The sequence below is a fragment of the Culex pipiens genome, chromosome 3 (assembly GCF_016801865.2).
Source record: "Culex pipiens pallens isolate TS chromosome 3, TS_CPP_V2, whole genome shotgun sequence".
In the NCBI taxonomy this organism is placed as follows: Eukaryota; Metazoa; Arthropoda; class Insecta; order Diptera; family Culicidae; genus Culex; species Culex pipiens.
In genome coordinates this window covers 14,450,384-14,469,439 of record NC_068939.1, presented here as the reverse complement: position 1 = coordinate 14,469,439, position 19,056 = coordinate 14,450,384, and the positions used below count along the sequence as shown (strand labels likewise).

At 38.9% G+C, this 19,056-nt stretch overlaps 2 protein-coding genes and 1 long non-coding RNA gene across 3 annotated transcripts in view; 1 reads left to right on the top strand and 2 right to left on the bottom strand.

The window, feature by feature from the left end:
- Nucleotides 1–19,056, top strand: part of LOC120429774 (phosphatidylinositol 4-kinase beta) — a 139,318-nt gene that overhangs the window by 98,152 nt on the left and 22,110 nt on the right. The window lies entirely within an intron of this gene.
- On the bottom strand, nucleotides 12,091–13,156 carry LOC120430860 (uncharacterized). Its single transcript, XR_005607751.2, has 2 exons — nucleotides 12,613–13,156; nucleotides 12,091–12,548 (listed from the first exon to the last, which is right to left on the bottom strand). It is a non-coding gene; the product is annotated as an uncharacterized LOC120430860 (long non-coding RNA).
- LOC120430861 (girdin) overlaps nucleotides 16,172–19,056 on the bottom strand; it is a 4,886-nt gene continuing 2,001 nt past the window's right edge. The window contains 1 exon segment of the mRNA XM_052709785.1: nucleotides 16,172–18,425. Coding sequence (XP_052565745.1) covers nucleotides 16,207–18,425 — 2,219 coding nt within the window. The 3' untranslated portion in view covers nucleotides 16,172–16,206.

The window sequence follows — 19,056 nt, the reverse complement described above, 5'->3', positions numbered from 1 at the left end:
TGCCCGAGAACCAGCGAGTTGAAGTTACCGTTCCAACTTTTTTGGACCCTTGGGCGTTGAAATGTTAAGACAAGTATTTTTGAAATTCAACTATTAAAAAGTCAAAATTGAAATCGGATTTCTTTTCACTGTACCTTTTTTCTGAAGAGTCCCAATCATAACCTAAAATTTTTCCAAAGACAGCAAATCCCTTCTCAAAATACAGATTTTCAAATATTCATATGCCCATTTTGAATGAATGAAATATGCGCTTAAATTTTCGAGTTATCGCGATTTTAGTGGAAAACTTTTCACGGCTTTTTTAAATTTTCACTTTCAGACTTTTTTTAAATGTTTGGCTTGATTTTTTCGACATCAAACTATTTGTGCTCTTTTCAAATAGCCACGCTTAAAAAACACTTGTGCAGTGCTAATTTATACAAAATTACCCTTGTTGTAAATTATGGAAAAAAGTATTTAAAGAAAACATAAATTATAAAAAATGTATTTAAATTATTAAACCAGTTCAAACATGTGAGCATTTCTATTCAAAATGGGCCGATTATATGCATTTTAATATTTGTATTTTGTGTTTTTTTTATTTGGCTCAAACTTTGTGTACTACTTGTACCTTTTAGGGGAAATTTCTGATCGACATAGTGTCTTCGGCAAAACTTTTTTGATGAGGTCTATTCAGAAGAAAAAAAAACAATTCGAGTTTTTTTTTTTCTAATTTATGATATTTTTTTATATGTTTGAGTGGACAAAATCCGCAACTTTTGAGTCATAGAAAATTACGGGCCAAAAATGTTGCCTTTGAATTATGATTCTGAAAATCATTTTTTTTACCACTGTTTTCCATACAACTTTAATTTTCGTGTTTCTTTCACTTTTGTCCGCTGTTTCTCAGCAACCAGAGGTCCAATCTTGAATGTTTCTTAGAAGTTTCCTGAATTTTTCGAACAAAATATTTTCAGAGATTACATTTTTAGAAATCGAGAAGCTTTTTTTTTAGTTAAAATTTATTTTTATGTGGATATATCGCGAACACGTTGCATTTTATCAAAAAATCATGTAATTCTGTCTCTTTGATTGCAAATTTTATTCAACATTGAAAACTGAAGTAAACAAAAAAAAATCAATTACTTTCTATTCAAAAATATTTTTTTCGAAAAACTGTTTTTTTTTCTCAAAAAAACTATAACTTGGCAGCAACAATTTCTCAAAAGGTGCGAAATTGCCCCTAAAACATGAAAATTTCAAACAATTGAAAATACGGAGTCTAAACCACTTTTTTTGTGTGAAATATAAAAAAAATTAAAAACAATGACACAAAATGGCTTTTTTGGTCATTGGAAAGGCGCTTACAAAGTTTGAGCCAAACAGAAAAGCAAAACAAATAAAATCCATTTCCTGTTTTGGTTGATAATTGCCCAAGGAAATCTTATTTTATATCCCAATAGATCAGAAATATTTTGGATCGTGTTTTTAAGTCAACCTTAAAAAAACGACCTCAGGGAATCGATTCCATAGGCAAAAAAAGTAAAGCTGGTGAAAAAAAAATCGTTTCGTATAAAATCATCTTTTTTAAATCCTCCTCAGGGTTAACTCGGATCGTTTTGCGGTCTTCGACAAAGTTATTTTTCATAAAATGTTACATACGAATCTCACTCTTGACAATGATCCGACACATTTAACGCCATCTTTTGATGATATTTTTGCCTTTCCTCATATTTTTTTTAATTTTCCCAAGCTTCAACGATAAAAAGCGACCCTTAAACCTTAACCTTAAGAATCGAGCCAGGGGATTTCTCCTACGATTTTCCAAAATTTTATTTTTTCTTATCACCCTATTGTAAAATTGCATGCAAAATCATGCACATCACCTTCGTCAATATAAACACTTAATATTACACACTGTATGTACAATTTTTGCAAACACAAAAAAAAAGTTGCAACCGTCGGGATTCAAACCCAGCACCAACAGTAAGGACTGGCGCCTTAGCCCACTCCGCCATCAGACCGAAGGATAAACGCATATATGAGCTTGACATTTCGGTCAAGTAGGTTTCCCATACTGATGGGCTACATATTTCAGGGTGTAAAATCACATAAAATAATGCAATATTTATTTTACACCCAGGCCTTTTACACGCAGCTGGATTACTACTTTTTTAGCTGTGTAAATCACCAAAGCAAAAAACAACTCTGACTAACCAACTAGTGCAAGTCTCTCTCTTGCTCCTTGCTCTCTTTGATTCCCGAAATGTAAACAACGACGTATTGACTCATCCAATAGGGGGATGGCGTCGCTATTTTTAGACCACATTTTCCACTTTTGCTCATCGAAACCGACTACTTTATCGACTTCATTTTGCTGGGCGAGATAGGACGCCGTCTATTTTTAGACGATGACTCAGCACTTTTACACTCTTGCGCTTAAAAAAACCAGGTGGCAGCACGATGTAACGCCACGTCCCTATACACCACGAAACCCGCCACACATGAAACTGTGTGTACCGTTCCCAAGGTGGTATTTGTTATTGTTAAGTACTGTTCGTGAGAGAGGCTCCTCGCGGTTGTAATTTTTTCACTCGCGTTGTGTGAATCGACCACCAGTCAGTCAGTCAGTGAACCAACCAGCAGTGGCGGCCACCAGAGCAACGGAGAGTCGCCCGAAACGCCACGCAATCATCGCAAAAAGATCGAATCTAATCGCATTATCGCGCCGATAACGTGTCACCTTGGTGGGTGAAGGCAAAACCAAAAACGAAGATTGCATTACTAAACCTTAGGTTTTGGGTCGATTTTCGAGGGAAAATCGTCAGTCTTAAAAATTTCAGTTAAGGCCAAGCAAGGCTGAAGCAGAAAAATTTTGCAATTCCGAACAAGTGAAACTTCTTCTCGCAGTTTCTCGAAAAACATCGCGAGCGCGCGTGTGTGCCACACAACTACAGCCGTTTTACGGTCTGTTGATTGTTTTGGTTTTGTTTCTTTCTTGTGTTTTGAAAGAGTGGAGAAAAAATGCGGTTGGCCGGCCGAATCTAGGCTGAAGCCGCTGAAGAAGTGTTGCCGGCACTTTTGTGCAGTGGTTGGCGGAGATTCCCCCAACCAATTAGCGCGCAATTATCGCGGCTTTTGAGTAAATAAAAGGAAAAATCTGGCCGTGTGTGGTGACCTCGGCAAATTTCATCCACCCGCACGCAATAGATCTAAATTTGGGCCCGAAATGCCCCACCTGAAGCTGCCGGGAACGATTCGGAAGATTGGCGCTGGCGGTGACTGTGACGAAAATGGGAATAACATGTGAGTAAACAGTGGGGACTATGTTTTGAAAAAGGAGTATCTTAAAAAATGCTTTATTTTATAAAGCACTCTCTTGGAATTTTACAATCTAACAGTTGCGTCATCGCTCTCTTGCTCTCGGTACAAACTTTACGACCGGTACGTACAGCAATTTGTAAGTACTGGCCGTGTCCATGATGCTGGCGCCCTCCGAAACGGTTCGTCCTTGGCCCAGAAGAGCTCGCTGTAGTAAACCATTTTGACCGTGTTGCCAGATTGTTGGGTTTTCTTGCGTTCTACCGTTTTGCTTTATTTTTCTATCCAAAATTATTTTGAAAATTGACAATTTAACAATCTAAAATTTGGTTGGCAACCCGGCGCAGTTGGCTGAGTTGTTTTGCTGTCACGTCTCGGCGACTCCCGACAGCAGAGAGAGCGTGTGTACTTTGGAACGAGAGCAAAGTTTGTTTATGTTGTGTGGCGTTCGATGCAGTGGCGTCGATGTGTCTGCTGAGCAACCCCATCCGGATTTTGAAGTTTTGTTAAAAAATAATTCTTTTTTTTAGTTCTTGTCCTCGTTTTGTAGAGTTTATTTTTTTCTAGAACTAAACTGACGTTTCTTTGTATGGATTGCAAAAATGAAAACCATTCTATAGCAATGATTCACATACAGTCATAACACATTAAGGTCGAGTTCTCTGGGGCATGATTCACACAACGTGCATTGCCGATGATATGGCGTATTTTTAATAAGAACAAGTTATCACCATGAGCAAGGAGGTCAGAAACAGTGTTATACAAGCCATATAAGAACTCTTGTGGTTTCAAATTGTCCTTAGATTACATGAACGAATTTGTTCATGATGTCTTCAAATGTTGCTCAAGATATGATGAAAACAATTATTTGAAAGTTATTTTATTATTATTTCATTATAGTTATAGTTTGGTGTGGTTTTTGATTTTCACAGAAAAAAAATGATGGTAATATTCATCAGGAAATGGTGACAGATTTTGTGTCAAAAAAAAATGATGAATTTAACCCCATAAAATGATTAATTTTCATCAGTTTTTGATGAATATTCATCAGGTTCACATTTTTGCACATTGTTTATGTAATATTACTCAAAAAATAGGTAATATTCAACCTACCAAATTTTCAACATTCCAAAATTCAACTTTTTTTTCTGTGTTTGCTCAAACTTTGTGGGGGCATTCCCTATCACCAAAAAAGCCATTTGGTACGTAAATATTCGAAAACCTGTAACTTTTCAAGGAATCTTTTGATTGATTTGTTGTCTTCGGCAAATTTGTAGGTGTTGATGAGGACTATTCAGAAAATAAATGTTGGCAATTTTTTAATTAACTTTTTTTTCACAAAAAATAAATTCCCACAATCCGTATTTTTATTTTTTTTAAATATGTTTTAGGGGACATACAATCACAACTTTTGAGCCATAGAAAAGTACGGGTAATGATTTTTTTTTTCAAAAACGTCTTTTTTTTAAATAGACATTTTACTCGATAACATTTCTAGAGTAAATTTTCAAAACAACATATGAGTCTTGGGTTTCCTATGCAGATAGGACCTTTTGAAAATTTAATCGAGATTTTATGTAATTTAGATTACCTTTGTAAAATCAAATTTGCAGCCAAAAAGTTCTTTACAGATTTTTTGATAAAGTATCTAAGATTTAGCCACTCAAAGATTTATTTTTACTGAGATCATCCAGTTTGTCGTTTTTTTATATAGCCAAAAATTTATTTTTTCGAAAATTTGAAAAAAAAAATCCAATAAAATTACCTTAGATACATTGCAGACTGGAACTCTGGTTGCTGAAATACAGCGAATAAAAGAAAAAGAAACAAGACAATTTAAGTTTTCAAGTCCTATCCAAACAGCATTTTATTATCTTGTACCAACATCTCAGAAACTAATGGTCTTATTTTCAATACTAAAAATTAAATATTTGTAAAATAGCTCACGTTTGCTCGTGCTCGTGCTCGTGTTTGCTCATTTATTTTATGAGCGAAAATGCTCATTGCTCGCGCTCGCGCTCATTTTTGCTCATAGAGCAAAATGAGCGGTATTTCTTTACCTGTAACGGGTAAACGATAATAACTTTTTTTTTCAGCTGAGCTTCGAGGTTGTTTTTTTTTAATGGAGGCTTGAATAGGCTAATCTTAATAATATTGGATGAAGTTATTTGTCATATTTTCTGTTTTGAAACTTGTTTTGGAGTCAGAGTTAAGGGGTTAAGGTGTTACATTAAGATCTGTACACATTAAAAAACCATAGAAATATTACATCTGGGAAGTACGTTTTTTATGTTCGAAAAATGCATAATTTTACATCTGAAAATGTGTAATTTTAACACTTTTCTGGTGTAATGCAACTTTTTCAGTCTAAATCGAGGTGAAAATTATAACATTCAAGAGGTAATATTCAACCTTACAAAATTACACCATCCACTTTTTTTTACTTTGTAGCAATAATTCGATTAATAAAAAAAAGTAGATAATAGAGTGACACGTGAAAGTGAACTATTTAATAAAGCTGAATAGTATCTTTTAAGGATCACAAATATGTTTTCTTGTTAATACGTTTAGTCATGTTTTAATTCCTGGGCACCTCATCTTGTTTAGTCAATTATTTGTAAATAATTTTGCATGCAATAAATGTCAAATCTGTGTCATAGATAATTTTCACATCAATTATCTTATTTATATGCTGGAGTCGATCCAAATAAATAAATGAGAAATGAGCGTGCTCACAAGTAAAAACATGTATTAATAAAAAAAAAATCGATTACCATCCTATTTACAGCTTATTTAAGACCTAACCGTTCCTTGACAGTTTACTCTAAATTTGAAAGTGAAATAAGCTAAAAAGAGTGTCTGGGATTCTTAGCAAATTAAGACACCTTAATTGCGAGTCGACCATTTTTCATTTATCGGGAATTTAATCAAAACTAGTTTTCTAAATTATCAAACTCTGAAAAAAAATATAGGCTGGCTACATTAAAGTTTCATTGTTAATTTGATTTTGGTTAACCGCGGTAAATTTTCTTGAAATATTTCGAATTGACAGAAATCCACCAAAGCATTTACCATTACTACATTGATCACACAAAAAACTGTGGAAGAAAAGTATCCCCCGCAATCCACCGCGATCAATGTTTGATAGTTCGACGCCAACGAATGATTTCATGAAAATTTCCCGCGGTTAACTAAAATTAAATTACCAATGCAACTTTGATGAGTTCATGTCCCTTTTTCGCGATGAAATTATCTTCAAAAGTGGCAATCCAATTGGCCTGTGCCAGATTCATCAACAATACTAAAAATCTACCTGATTTGCTGATGAGCGCTCATTGAGCGCGAGCGCATGCGATGAGCATGTTGAAGTTTATATGGGGAAAGTCGCTAAAATGTATGGGGAAAACATCGCTCCAGGATTTTGGCAGCAGGTGGCGCTGATCTCACCCAAAATTGCCCAAGTGTGAGATTCTTCCTGGAAATTTAATTTCCTACAACTTCGTCGAAGGGTGCATAAAGATCCGAATTGATCCTGAAGAGTTATTAGCAATGCGATGAAAAGAAATCGGCTTTTATACTTGAAAGTATATAAGGAGTATATAGGAGGCATATGAGAAAATACTTTTTACTAAAAAAAAATCATCAAAAATCAGGATCAACTCGGATCGTTTTGCACCCTTCGACAAAGTTGTAGCAAATTAAATTTCCTACAAGAATCTTACACTTGGAAAATCTTGGGCGAGGCCTGCGCCACCTGGCATAAAAATACTGAATCGATGTTTTTTTGCATACATTTTTGCGATTTTCCCCATATAAACTTCAACGATAAAAAGCGACCCCTTAACCTTAACCGATTTGGCTCAAAATTCGCACAGATACTTATTTTTGCCTAAGGAAACGAATCAGAGGGTATCCCTCATGTCGATTGCCCAGAATATTTGTTTGAATCCCCCCTTTTATAGAATCCCTTGATAAATTGTAGCCCAGTAACCTTGTACCAATTACAAGCATGCATAGTAAAAAATCGTGACCCGCATATGAACTAGTCCTAGTGACGCCTGCAAAACTCAGTTTATAATTTCATGCAAAATTGCAGCAATAAAAGCAAAATTGATCTAGAGGCTGACTGGAAAACTCTCGGAAGGTCCCGGTACTTCCCCGCGGTTTCGTTCCGGACACCTGACAGAATCTCGCATCAATTTCTTTGGTAAACAACAACAGAGTTCACCGGAAGCATTAGTCACACCGTCGCTTACTCGTTTCTGAACCCGTCGTTTATTATGCCAAAAACAACAACAAACTTGAAGATAAACAAACGTCTGCCTGACTGAGTGACTAACATCAATTCGGAAGTTATTCAAAGGGGAAACCAGTTAGGATTAAACAAGCAAAAAAAAATAAGTTTAAGTTCTGGTTTCACCAAGGTCGTGTTGCGGTACCATCAACCAACCACCACTAAGCGCTGTTGAGGCTGATTGATTTAATTTCCAGTCTGGTCAGGGACCGGTCCGGATCAGAGATTTGACCAATCGGAAGTGTTTGGGCCTCGTTGGGTGATGATCATGATGGCGATGATGAGAAAAGCAAAAATCAGAGGAATCAGTGGGTTATCCAATCAGGTCATCGTATGAACTTTGACTTGGTTTGTTTGAACGGTAATTGTGTAATCTTATCGCTGCAAAATTGAAAACAGGTTATTCCAACCGTTAACAAGTTTTATGATGTTCAAACAAGTGATAACAAGGTGCTGTTTGATAATTCAAACAATCAAAAATTAAATATATGTTATTTTGTCATCATTAACTTGCAAGGAAAACAAATTAAAAAGGGCATTATCTTACAACCAAAATATTTTCCAAATTATAAATTGATGATCACTAAATTTTGAGTTTACTGAACTTGATACCACAATGAGCTTAATGTGGAGTATAAATTGAGGAAAAAGTTCCACTGACATAAAAAAAGTCGCTCAAACAATCGCTCAGCATGCAAATTTTTTTCGATTCGCTTGTTCGTCGTAAAATGGAGCAATGTGAAAAATTAACTTTTGCACGTCTGATTGATTTGATCAATTTTCATTTTATATTTTATATTTTTTGGAAACCCTACTTTTTTATTTAATTTTTTTATTTTTACCTTTTTTCAAGTGCTTTATGCATCACCATTTGGTCAAGTTTGGCCCAAGCAAAACAAAAAAGGAAAGGAAATTCGCCTCGCTGGCAAAATGTTTTCGTTCGGACATTGCACTACCACTACCAGCGGCAGCAACAATAACAACAACAGCAATCTGGTGCGTGATCAATTGCACTGTTTTGATGGTGGTGTTTGTGTGTTGCATTCCTGCACGCAACCATTTGACCAATTTGCGAGTTTTTTATGGTGAATTGTTGAATCGGTCCGAAATTCCAAATGTTTTTGTTTTCTAGTTTTGAGAAATAGCTCGTTTTTTTCACCAACAAATCTCACGTTTTGTTCATTACTCTGAAAGGAAATAAAAATGTGGCGCCGAGAAACCCCTCAAAAATGTTTCAGTAATTTTAATTCGCTTGGCATCGGTCCGAAAAATTAATTAATTAGCGACCGAGTGTGTGACTCGTTTGCGTTGGCCAGTTTGGCGTAAAGGCATGCCCACTATTCGCGTTGACATTGGCACTAAAAAACTAATTTCTGTTAAATGTGCCACATTAGTGTGATTGACACTTCATCTTTTTTGGTTGGTTGCGCTTTTCTGACGGACACTCTGAACTGCACATAATTTCAGTTGGAATTTTAATTTTTAATTTACTACATTTATGACAGGTTTGTTGAAAAAACCTACACTCACAAGAGAGAAACGCTGCAGAAATTGTCATCATAGTCTTGCTACATTGAATGATAGCTTTCCTATCAAAGTATGCATGACGCACGCTCATCGCAAAATCAATTTCGCCCATGAAGAAGCGATCTTTAGTACTCACCAATACAGCTATACGCTGTCACACGGAATCTATCATTAGGTGTAGCAAGATTAGGATAACAATTTCTGCTTAAATTCATTCCTGTGGGTGTAAATCTTCTTTTTTTTCTCGTTTCAAAGGTATTTCACATTGCTTTATAATTCAGCTGATGATGTTATGGCAATCATTGACGGTGTATCGCCAATAATTTCACCGCCCAGTGTAACTCATCATGACAACGGAGCGCTAATGACGTCGTAACGACCAGTAGAGCCCCATACTTTGTCATCACCCAAAAAAAAGTAGGTTCGCTGTGTGTCAAATCAAACTAAATTACACAAAATCGTCACCATTTCTTCGCCGTCGTCGACGTTTGACAGTCTTCGCTTGTCGTTTCACGCCAATTTCACCTAATTCCCCAGAAATAAAACCGAAATGGTCATGCAAATTACCCCACGTTGCATAACGCACCACTGAATCGCCACTTGATTGATCAATTAAGGCGGCGATACTCGACGGTGTGGCTTAAGGTATCAATCGGTCGCTGTCGAAATCGGCATCATTACACGTGCCTGCCGAGTTTTGATGAGTTTAAGACGATACTCTGCTGTGCACTTGCAGAATCCCCAATGAAATCGATGTGGGCTTTCCCGCCTCAACTTTGTAAGAAGCGATCAACCAAAGAGACAGCAACTCTTTTTTTGTTGCGGTTGATGGCCGGATAGCGTGTCAGTGGGACTCTTGGAATTCGCTGATGGCGCTCTGGGCTGGGAAGTGCGGCTCCGCTGGAATCTCATGACGTGATTACACGGTTTAGTTTTGGGGCGGGAACGTTGCGTGCCCGATGACCTGGATGATGGGATGTGGAGAAGAAGGGGACAGCTCTTGGAGAAAAAGAAAAGTGTCAAACCACACGCCGCCGCACGGTATCTGCCAATTTGCTAATGGAGAGCGAACACTTTTGATTTCGAATGGAATGCACAAAAGAGACGGGCTTGGGGAATTTCACGAGCAAAAATGACCAACAAATTTGGTCTTTTGTTGTGACTATTTTTGGGATATGGCTTGATACTTTATTCAAGAAATTTATAAAATAGCAAATTATACTAATCTATATTTTTTTCTCTCTTTTTTACAGGTAAATATCTATTTTGCTATAAAAAGAAAAAAAAACAAACAAACAATCAGTAAGTAGAAAAGGTTTAAACGACGATGAATATCAGACATGATAAAACACGAGGAAGATCATCTCTCACGAGCTCTCAATAGAACATCTTAGAGTGATCGATATTTACATGAAAATGTATGTTGTTTTTATTGGTTCAGTTACATTTTTCCATTACAGGATTTTTTTTTTTTTCAAAACGAAAAATGGGTAGTTCTCTAGCAAAAAAAAATCGGGAATAGTTGTCCCGACCCCTCTTCGATTTGCGTAAAACTTTGTTCTAAGGGGTAACTTTTGTCCCTGATCACGAATCCGAGGTCCGTTTTTTGATATCGCGTGACGGAGGGGCGGTACGGCCCCTTTAATTTTTGAACATGCGAAAAAAATGTGTTTTTCAATAAATTACAGACTGAAATGGTGATGAGATAAAAATTTGATGTCAAAAGGACTTTTATGTAAAATTGAACACCCGATTTGATGGCTACTCAAAATTCCGAAAAAACGTGTTTTTCATCGAAAAAAGCACTTAAAAAAGTTTTAAAATCTTTGCCATTTCTGTTGATCAACTGTAAAAAAATTGGAACATGTCATTTTAAGGGAAATTTATTGTACTTTTCGAAGGGTAATTTTTTCATTCAGAACAACAATTTTCATTTTAAAACATCGTGTTTCTTCTAACTTTGCAGGGTTATTTTTTAGAGTGAAACAATGTTTTACAAAGTTGTAGAACACAAAAAAAAATTATATATAAACATTAGGGTGGGTCATTTTTTTCGAAAGTGCTCGGATCCGGCTGAAATAAAGACCATATTGTAGAGGGGACCCATAGGGGCTCTCATACCAAATTTGAGCTCATTTGATTGAAAACTGGCTTGTCGCTCGGGGGTTAAAGTTTACATGGAAATTACTATGGGAAATGCGTGATTTTGCTTCAAACGCTCCTACAGGCTAAGCGACAAACTTTAACCCACACTTACACTAGGTAGCCGTGTCGGGGGTGGTCCAAGGAACATTTTTCTCTAAGGGTTCATGGTCATCCGTTCAACCCTGAGCTTGCGCAAAGCCGAAACATCCGGCGACGCCGCAATCCTTCTAAATCCCGGGTTTAACGGTCAACGCATGCTACGAAACTTTGATTGAAGCATCAAATGAATGAATGAGAAACACGACGCCAAACGTCAACACACTTGCTCACCAACATTTACGAACCGCGCATTGCAGCTTGATCATTGGCTAGTGGCCACGGTGTTGTTGACCGATAACAGTTCGCATCATTGCGTGCATCGACTTCCGGTAGATAGCGGGGTGAAGTGGTTACGTTCCGGAACAATTCGGACTGAGGCTAACGGTACGGGAAGTTTTTGTTGCGGCGAATGTCTGTGCAAGATCAGAAGTGGATAATGGCGATTGGACAAGATCCACCAATGGGGGGATGAGGAACCTACTGTACAGCGTTTTGGTGACGTCGGAATGCACTCCGACGTGCCTTGTTCAACCCGGCGGCGGACAGTTGACCTCCTTTGCGAACCACACGTCGATGTACTTCCGGCAGAATAGTTGCGGGTATTGGGGACAATTGTGCCGTGTGCCGCCACCCAGAAGGTCAAGCGAGAGCAGATGCTCGAGGAAGATGCTTAGAAGTTGATCCGCTCGATAGACAATTAAATAAATAGCTTCTAAAGAAGGTGCTCAAGAAAAAAAATGCTTATGAATTTATTTCAACCACAAAATAATAAATACATTCGTGACATCTATTTCGTATGTGACGCGATAAAATTGATCGGCCATACAATGACTTCCATCACCGGTTCACGATCTTCGTCCCGGATGTGATTCTTGTTGATCCACATCCCGCACGGATATTTTGGTGGCCATCGTGTACATCACGGTACATGTTAGTTCTGGCTTCATCCGGTTTGCGTCCCTGAAACGCCCTTTGACTGAGCATTGATGGACCAGATTATCTTTCCTGCCTTGCCGGTGATCATTTCTGTGTTGGATTGGCCGCCTTCCTCCCCCTTCTGTGGCAACAGCTCCCCAACTTTTGTCGGTTTTGCAGGCGTTTACAGGATGCTGGAGATTTTGCTGCAACTCATTTGCATGTTGGTCAGCGTTGTTGATTTTCTGCGTTCTCACGACACAACTGTCTGAAATTTATAGGGACGGTTATTGAAAGGTTTTCAAGTTCTAGACTCAATTGATTGAACTTACCGATTTGAGACCTTCTTGTTCGAACCTTGCAGCTGCTGCTCTTTCTCCCCCAACTTGAAACTTTTTTCGGTTGACGCTGCTACTGGCATCCGCGGGTACGCACTGAAATTCTGCCGCTATGGTGTGGCCAGCTCGTCATGTCACTTTCTTTTGCAGCGTGCTTCCGGAAACCAACTTGCGCTGTATTTGCCGACGGGCCAGCGAAATCGACGGCGAACCGTTGTTTAAATTTTAGCAAGTTGACGTTTGGCGTCGTGTTTCTCATTCATTCATTTGATGCTTCAATCAAAGTTTCGTAGCATGCGTTGACCGTTAAAACCGGGATTTAGAAGGATTGCGGCGTCGCCGGATGTTTCGGCTTTGCGCAAGCTCAGGGTTGAACGGATGACCATGAACCCTTAGAGAAAAATGTTCCTTGGACCACCCCCGACACGGCTACCTAGTGTAAGTGTGGGTTAAAGTTTGTCGCTTAGCCTGTAGGAGCGTTTGAAGCAAAATCGCGCATTTCCCATAGTAATTTCCATGTAAACTTTAACCCCCGAGCGACGAGCCAGTTTTCAACCAAATGAGCTCAAATTTGGTATGAGAGCCCCTATGGATCCCCTATACAATATGGTCTTTATTTCAGCCGGATCCGAGAACTTTCGAAAAAATGACCCACCCTAATAAACATAATCGGTTTACTATAAACATCACGAGTTTCGTGATTTTAAGAAAAAAAGTTTTGAATTTTGTATGCTCTTTTACTTTATTAAAGTTTTAGTTTTTTGAAAATATCAAAATTGTCAAAATATGCAAACGAAGCGAAGTTTTACATGCTTCATGCCCTATATTAAATTTTGCTTTGTTTGATACCCATTTGCAAATTATAGAAATTTAAGTATTTCCAAAATATTTGAATTAAATTAAAAACTTTCCTACCTTTGCAAATTTTGATTTTTTTGTATTTTCGAAAAATACAGTATTTTGTGAAAATTTGAGTGTTTCATAAAAAAACTCGAATAAGCTGCACATCAAATTTCGCAAATCATGATAAATTAAGTACTCTCGAAAAAATATGGTATTTTGTGAAAAATTTTGTGTTTAAAAAAAAACTTGAATAGAGTGAAAAAGCATACAAAATTTCGCTTCGTTTGATACCCATATTGCAAATTTTTTTTAAATTTAGTGCTTTCGAATAAAATATGGTAATTTGTGAAAATTTTAATATTTTCCAAAAAAAAACATTAATAAAGGAAAAAGCATAAACAATTTCGCTTCGTTTGATACCCATATAGCAAATCTTAATTTTTTTTTTTTTCGAAAATAATACGATATTTATTAAAAATGTTAGTTTTTAACAAAAAAAATCTAATGAAGGAAAAAAACTATTTTGAGCATTTATACGTTGAAACTTACTACAGTTTCAAAAAATATATACTTTGTGAAAGCATTGAAATTTAACATGATATGGATGAAGCCGATTTTAGAAAAAATACGATGGCGATAGAATTATCGTTATCGAGCCTCGATAATCTTAATGGTTAACAACCTTGGACAAATCGCATGAAGTTGAGTTTTTTTTTCATTTTATCGAGATTTTGCCAGACAGAAAGAGAAAAATTACATTTCTTTTACATTTCATTCTCAGTGAGTGCTCATTGAAACTCTTTTGATCAGGGATGGAATAATCATAAAAAAATCAATTTCCCTAGCGAACTTTCTTCACCCGCGAAAGAGAGAGGAGGCAAATCACGCAAAAGAAAATCGCTCCCGAAAATCTTCAAGAAAATCAATCTGCTGATGATTTTTTGTGAATTTCCTTGTCAGCACCACTTAAAAATATTTATTTCACTTTGTTTACACACATTGCCCATCTACAAAATGTGACAGATCGTTTTTCGACGTGTGACGTTACACTTGCAAGTGTAGTAGTGAAAAAGATGTTCCGCCGATTAATCAAGATGATGATTTTTTTTAGATTCCTTTTACCGATCTTTCGTGCGCGAGAGAGGAGAGCCTGCTCCCTTCGGATTTTTTTCTCATGATGAACGTCCAATGATTTTCTTTTGATGATGATTATTCCATCGCTGCTTTTGATAATTTTATGTAGTGTTTAAAGTAGAGGTGAGGTAGTGAAAATCATGTGTTAAAATTGACAAATTTTAACACAATACGCTGTGTGATTTCAACTCAGTAGAAATCTTGGTCGAAATAAAACATTATTTTATAAAAAGGGCTAATAAACGGCTACAGGATTGTTTTGCGTTGTTTAAATTTAAAACAATCAACCTTTTTTAATTGCTCTGCTCTATCTACGAGGAAGATTAATATTTCAATCTCCATTTCAAGTATGCAAACATGGTTCCGCTTGACTTACCCCTACCCAGAGTGGTTCCATTGGCTCGGGGTGCCCCGCCTGGCAGCCGATACTATCGCGTTGGTGATTAATATTTCAACCAGTTTTAAACGATACAACTGGCTTGGCTGGTGACCGGCCCGAGCGGAAGATCTGCTCGGTCTGAGATCATCATCATTGCCATTATCATAAAAACAAAATATAAACTCCACGAACTACACGTGCCGCCATATTAAATGGGATTCGCGTGGAAGATGTTTAAAAAAATATTGAATTTTCGTGTGTGTGTGACTGCGAGTGTGTCACAAACTCGTTCGCTCCGCGGAAGCTTACTTGATTAGAAGAGCTCTAAAAGCAAGAAGCTTACGCGAAACTCAATTTCGTTGATCCGCCCCCTCCCCGCTCCCTGAACACGGGTCCCAATGTTGACGGATTTGCGCCTTAATACACCTCAGCAGGATACTCTATTACTGGTGGTATCACTGCCAATCTCACGGTGGCTCCGCGTAAATATCATCTCCGTTTCGACACGGCAAACATGTGCCAGACATGTGGTGACATGACAGGACTGCGAGCTTTGCCACGTGGATTACGGTGCTTTTTGGGGTTGGATTTTCGCTGCCACGTGTAGCTGGGTTAGGATTTGCAACACTAAACAACACTGAAGGCGAATCTAGCGAGCGAATAAATCTTGGAGTTGAGATACTGCCGAAAGGAATCTGTAATTAAATGGATTAAATATGAGCATCGCTGAAGATCGTAAATTACGCTGTAGCAGATAGCGTATCAATAAATTATTTACATCAAATTTATGGATTATGAAAGTTTCAAAGCCGCTTAGACGTCGTCCCACTTCCCTGGCTGCCGGGGATCGAGAACTGACGAGAGCGCAGACACGATTAGCCCGTAATCAAACAATCAGCAATTAACATTTCTCCTCGGACGTCCCCCAAGCTCTAGCCCAAGCTGGTAGTCCCAATTATAACGAATTAGTTGCAAGAGGCTGGAGTCAGGGATCTCCGACAAGCGATAACCATGGTCCCTAATCAAGATGCTTTCCCAGCGGCCACAACTGCACATCTCTCTGCCCCTGTTGATACAATGTTTTAAAGTTTGCTCCAGTTTCGTCTCGTGTGCGCTAGGAAGCACCGTGCAACGGGGGGAAATGTTATAAGGCGAGATTGAGTTTTGAGAAATAGTACTATTTATTTATGGTTACAAACTATATTTTAACAATAAATTGACCAGCTTCAGGTTTATCCAGGTAGACTGGACCGAGCAGGCTTTTTTGGCTGGTATTTAAGTTCCGGCATCAAACTTCGGCGCGCTCCGTAATTTCGCAGATTGACGTAGTCTCCTTCGAAATCACTGTCTTCCCGTTCCGATGGCAGCTGGTTGAGGAAGACCTCGTCCGAGCTGGCGTCCGACTCGATGCTGCCCGCATCCGGCGTCTCCTTGTCCGATTGTTCGGTGGCTTTGGGTTTTTCCTTTTCCGGAGTGCTCTTCATGAGGCTTTTGCGCAGGTTGCTGAAGGTGAAGGCGCTGAGGGGGTTTTTCTTGCTTTTCTTGCTAGGTGTGCTATTGTTCCCTTTTCCGTAGAAAGCAAGGATTTTCTCCTCCAGTTTCTCCTTTAGCCGTTGCAGCTCGTTGATTTTTTCCATGTACATCTTTTCGTTCTCGTGGAAGTGTTTTGTGTCGTCCAGAGAGTCCGCCATGAGTTGGTTATACTGATTCAGCAGATTGGAATACTGTTCCCTTTCGGCACGTTTCTCGTTGTCTAATCTGGTGTTCATGCTGTAAAGCATCTCACACCTCTGATAAACGGTTGCGTGTTCTGCCTCCAAGGCCGCTATGCGTTCCAGTTTGTGTTTGAGTTCGACCTCGAGGTCCATAATTTGGCGCACCAGCGAGTTGTTGGTACTCTTGAGTTGATCGTTTTCCTGGAAAATGTGCTGGAAGTCGTCTTGTAGCTCGGTGTGCTCCACTGTCAAGGTTGCCATTTTCTGCTCCATCAAGTTCATTTCATTAGATTGTTTTTGAACATGATCTTTCAGAGAGCGGTTGTAGACTTTGAGTTCTTCGACCGAGCTTCCGAGCACCGCCTTATCGTCGTTAAGTTGTGCGTGAAGTCGCTGTAGAGTTTCGAGGTCCTGTTTTACCAGTTCCAGCTGTCGCTGGAGCGAGTTTCGGCTGCTCGCTAGTTGAGAGTTTTCCATTTTCATAGTCTTCAGCCTTTCTTCGAACTGCAGATCCTTAGCACTGTTCTTGCTCGGTGATTGCTGCAGGCATTCGAGATCAGCTTGCAAACGACGGTTCTCCAGCTCCAATTTGATGTTTTTAGACTTGACGTGGCTCGTTAGCTGATCGGACAGGCTGTTTCTGGCAAATGGTTGGTGTTCGTTGAAATCCACCTTCTCCGCCGTCGAACTCGGTACAGATAACTGAAGTGCTGCGTTTTCTTCGATCAACTCCTTGATTTGATTGTTGGCCGTGGTAAGCATCTGGGACATGTTGGTTATCTCGTGTCGATACCGCTCAGTCTCTGCTTCCATCTCGGATAGCTGCTCATGCCGTTGCTGCAGTCGGTCCAGTTGCCCCTCAACCAGCTTTTTCGTTTCTTCCAGCGCACTTTTGTCTTCTTCCAGCTGTTTAACTCGATTACAGTAAAAGTCAAGTTTGTCTAACTTCGGACGAAGTGATCGCAGCTCCTTCTCCGCATACTCCGCTCGCTCAGCCCGTTCTCGAAGCGCATCTGCCTCATCCCGGTACGCGGAAACTCTTTGGGCTTTGCTGTACCAGTCTTGGCTTTTAACGCTAAGCTCTTGGTATTGCTTGTTCTTGCACTCGAACTCTGTTTTGAGCTTCCTGAGCAACTCTGCCGCTTCGTCGCTTTCTTGGCGTAACTTGTTTATCTGGTCCTTGCTTGCCGCTAGCGATGCTGTCAACCGTCCAATCTCGGCAGTGCTCACAGCCGCTTCCACTGCTGACTTTTCCGAACGCGTCCACAAGGACCAGTAGTGATCCCGTTCCTCCACGAGCCTTACCACGTGCTTACCGTTGGCATCGAGCGACAGATTTTCCATAGCTGGCTGGTTGAGAACCAACGATTGACCTTCGATCACCTCACGGATTACCGTCATGATTGAGGTTTGCGCTGCCTCGTTGAGGGATTGGATGCGTTTTATGAGCTTCTCCTGGTTAGCGCACTGGACTGCTGCACCGAGAAGCAGCGTAATGAGGAGTTTCGTTTGCTCAATTCCTTTGTGAGAAGCGGGCTGCTCAGACAGGATCGCGCAGTCCGGCAAGTACAGTACGGTTTGGCTGAACTTATCTACGTACAGACTGATCAAGTTTTTCACAATGGCAGTGAAATTGTGTAGTGCACGGTGCTGCCGAGAGGATCGCACGACTTCGTCCAGATGATACCGAGGGGTTGGGTCTATTAGGAGATACACGCTATGAAGAGCCGTTCCGTCTAGTAGGGCAGAGTAATCAGCTATGACGGTGTCTTTTGGTTGGCATGATTCCACCCATTGAACTAGTGCCCCGTTCATAAAATTCTCAATTTCACGTAGAGACATGATGGATTAACACTCGAACTGTAAATTAAGAATCTTCACTGGGCTTTAGAAGCTTACTGAATAGTGGTAGTACCCTGGTCTGTTCTTAAATACGAATATTTAGGTTAGGTATACGTTATGACCCATACCTGCTTGCCGACAATCGCTGACAAATCGATACAAAACTAGCTTACCTGGCTTACGGTAGCAGAATAACAAAATTGTGAAAGCGTTTTAATCGAATTTAGAATAACTTGATTATATCTGTTGCACTACAAAAATGCGTTGCATACAATCTTGCATCCAAGAAATTAGAGTGTGCAAGATACGCTTGGCGTCGTCAATGAAAAATGCTCAATAATTTCGAAAGAAAATAAATGTTAACCTGGTTTAAATATAAAATTCACTTCTTTATAATTCCATTTGATTGACAATAATCCAAAAATGCATTAACATTAACGAAGACATAACAGAAAATTCATTCAAAAATGATTTTTCAAGCAACAACTTAAAATAGTCCCTTTACACATGTTATGTCCTGTAGGT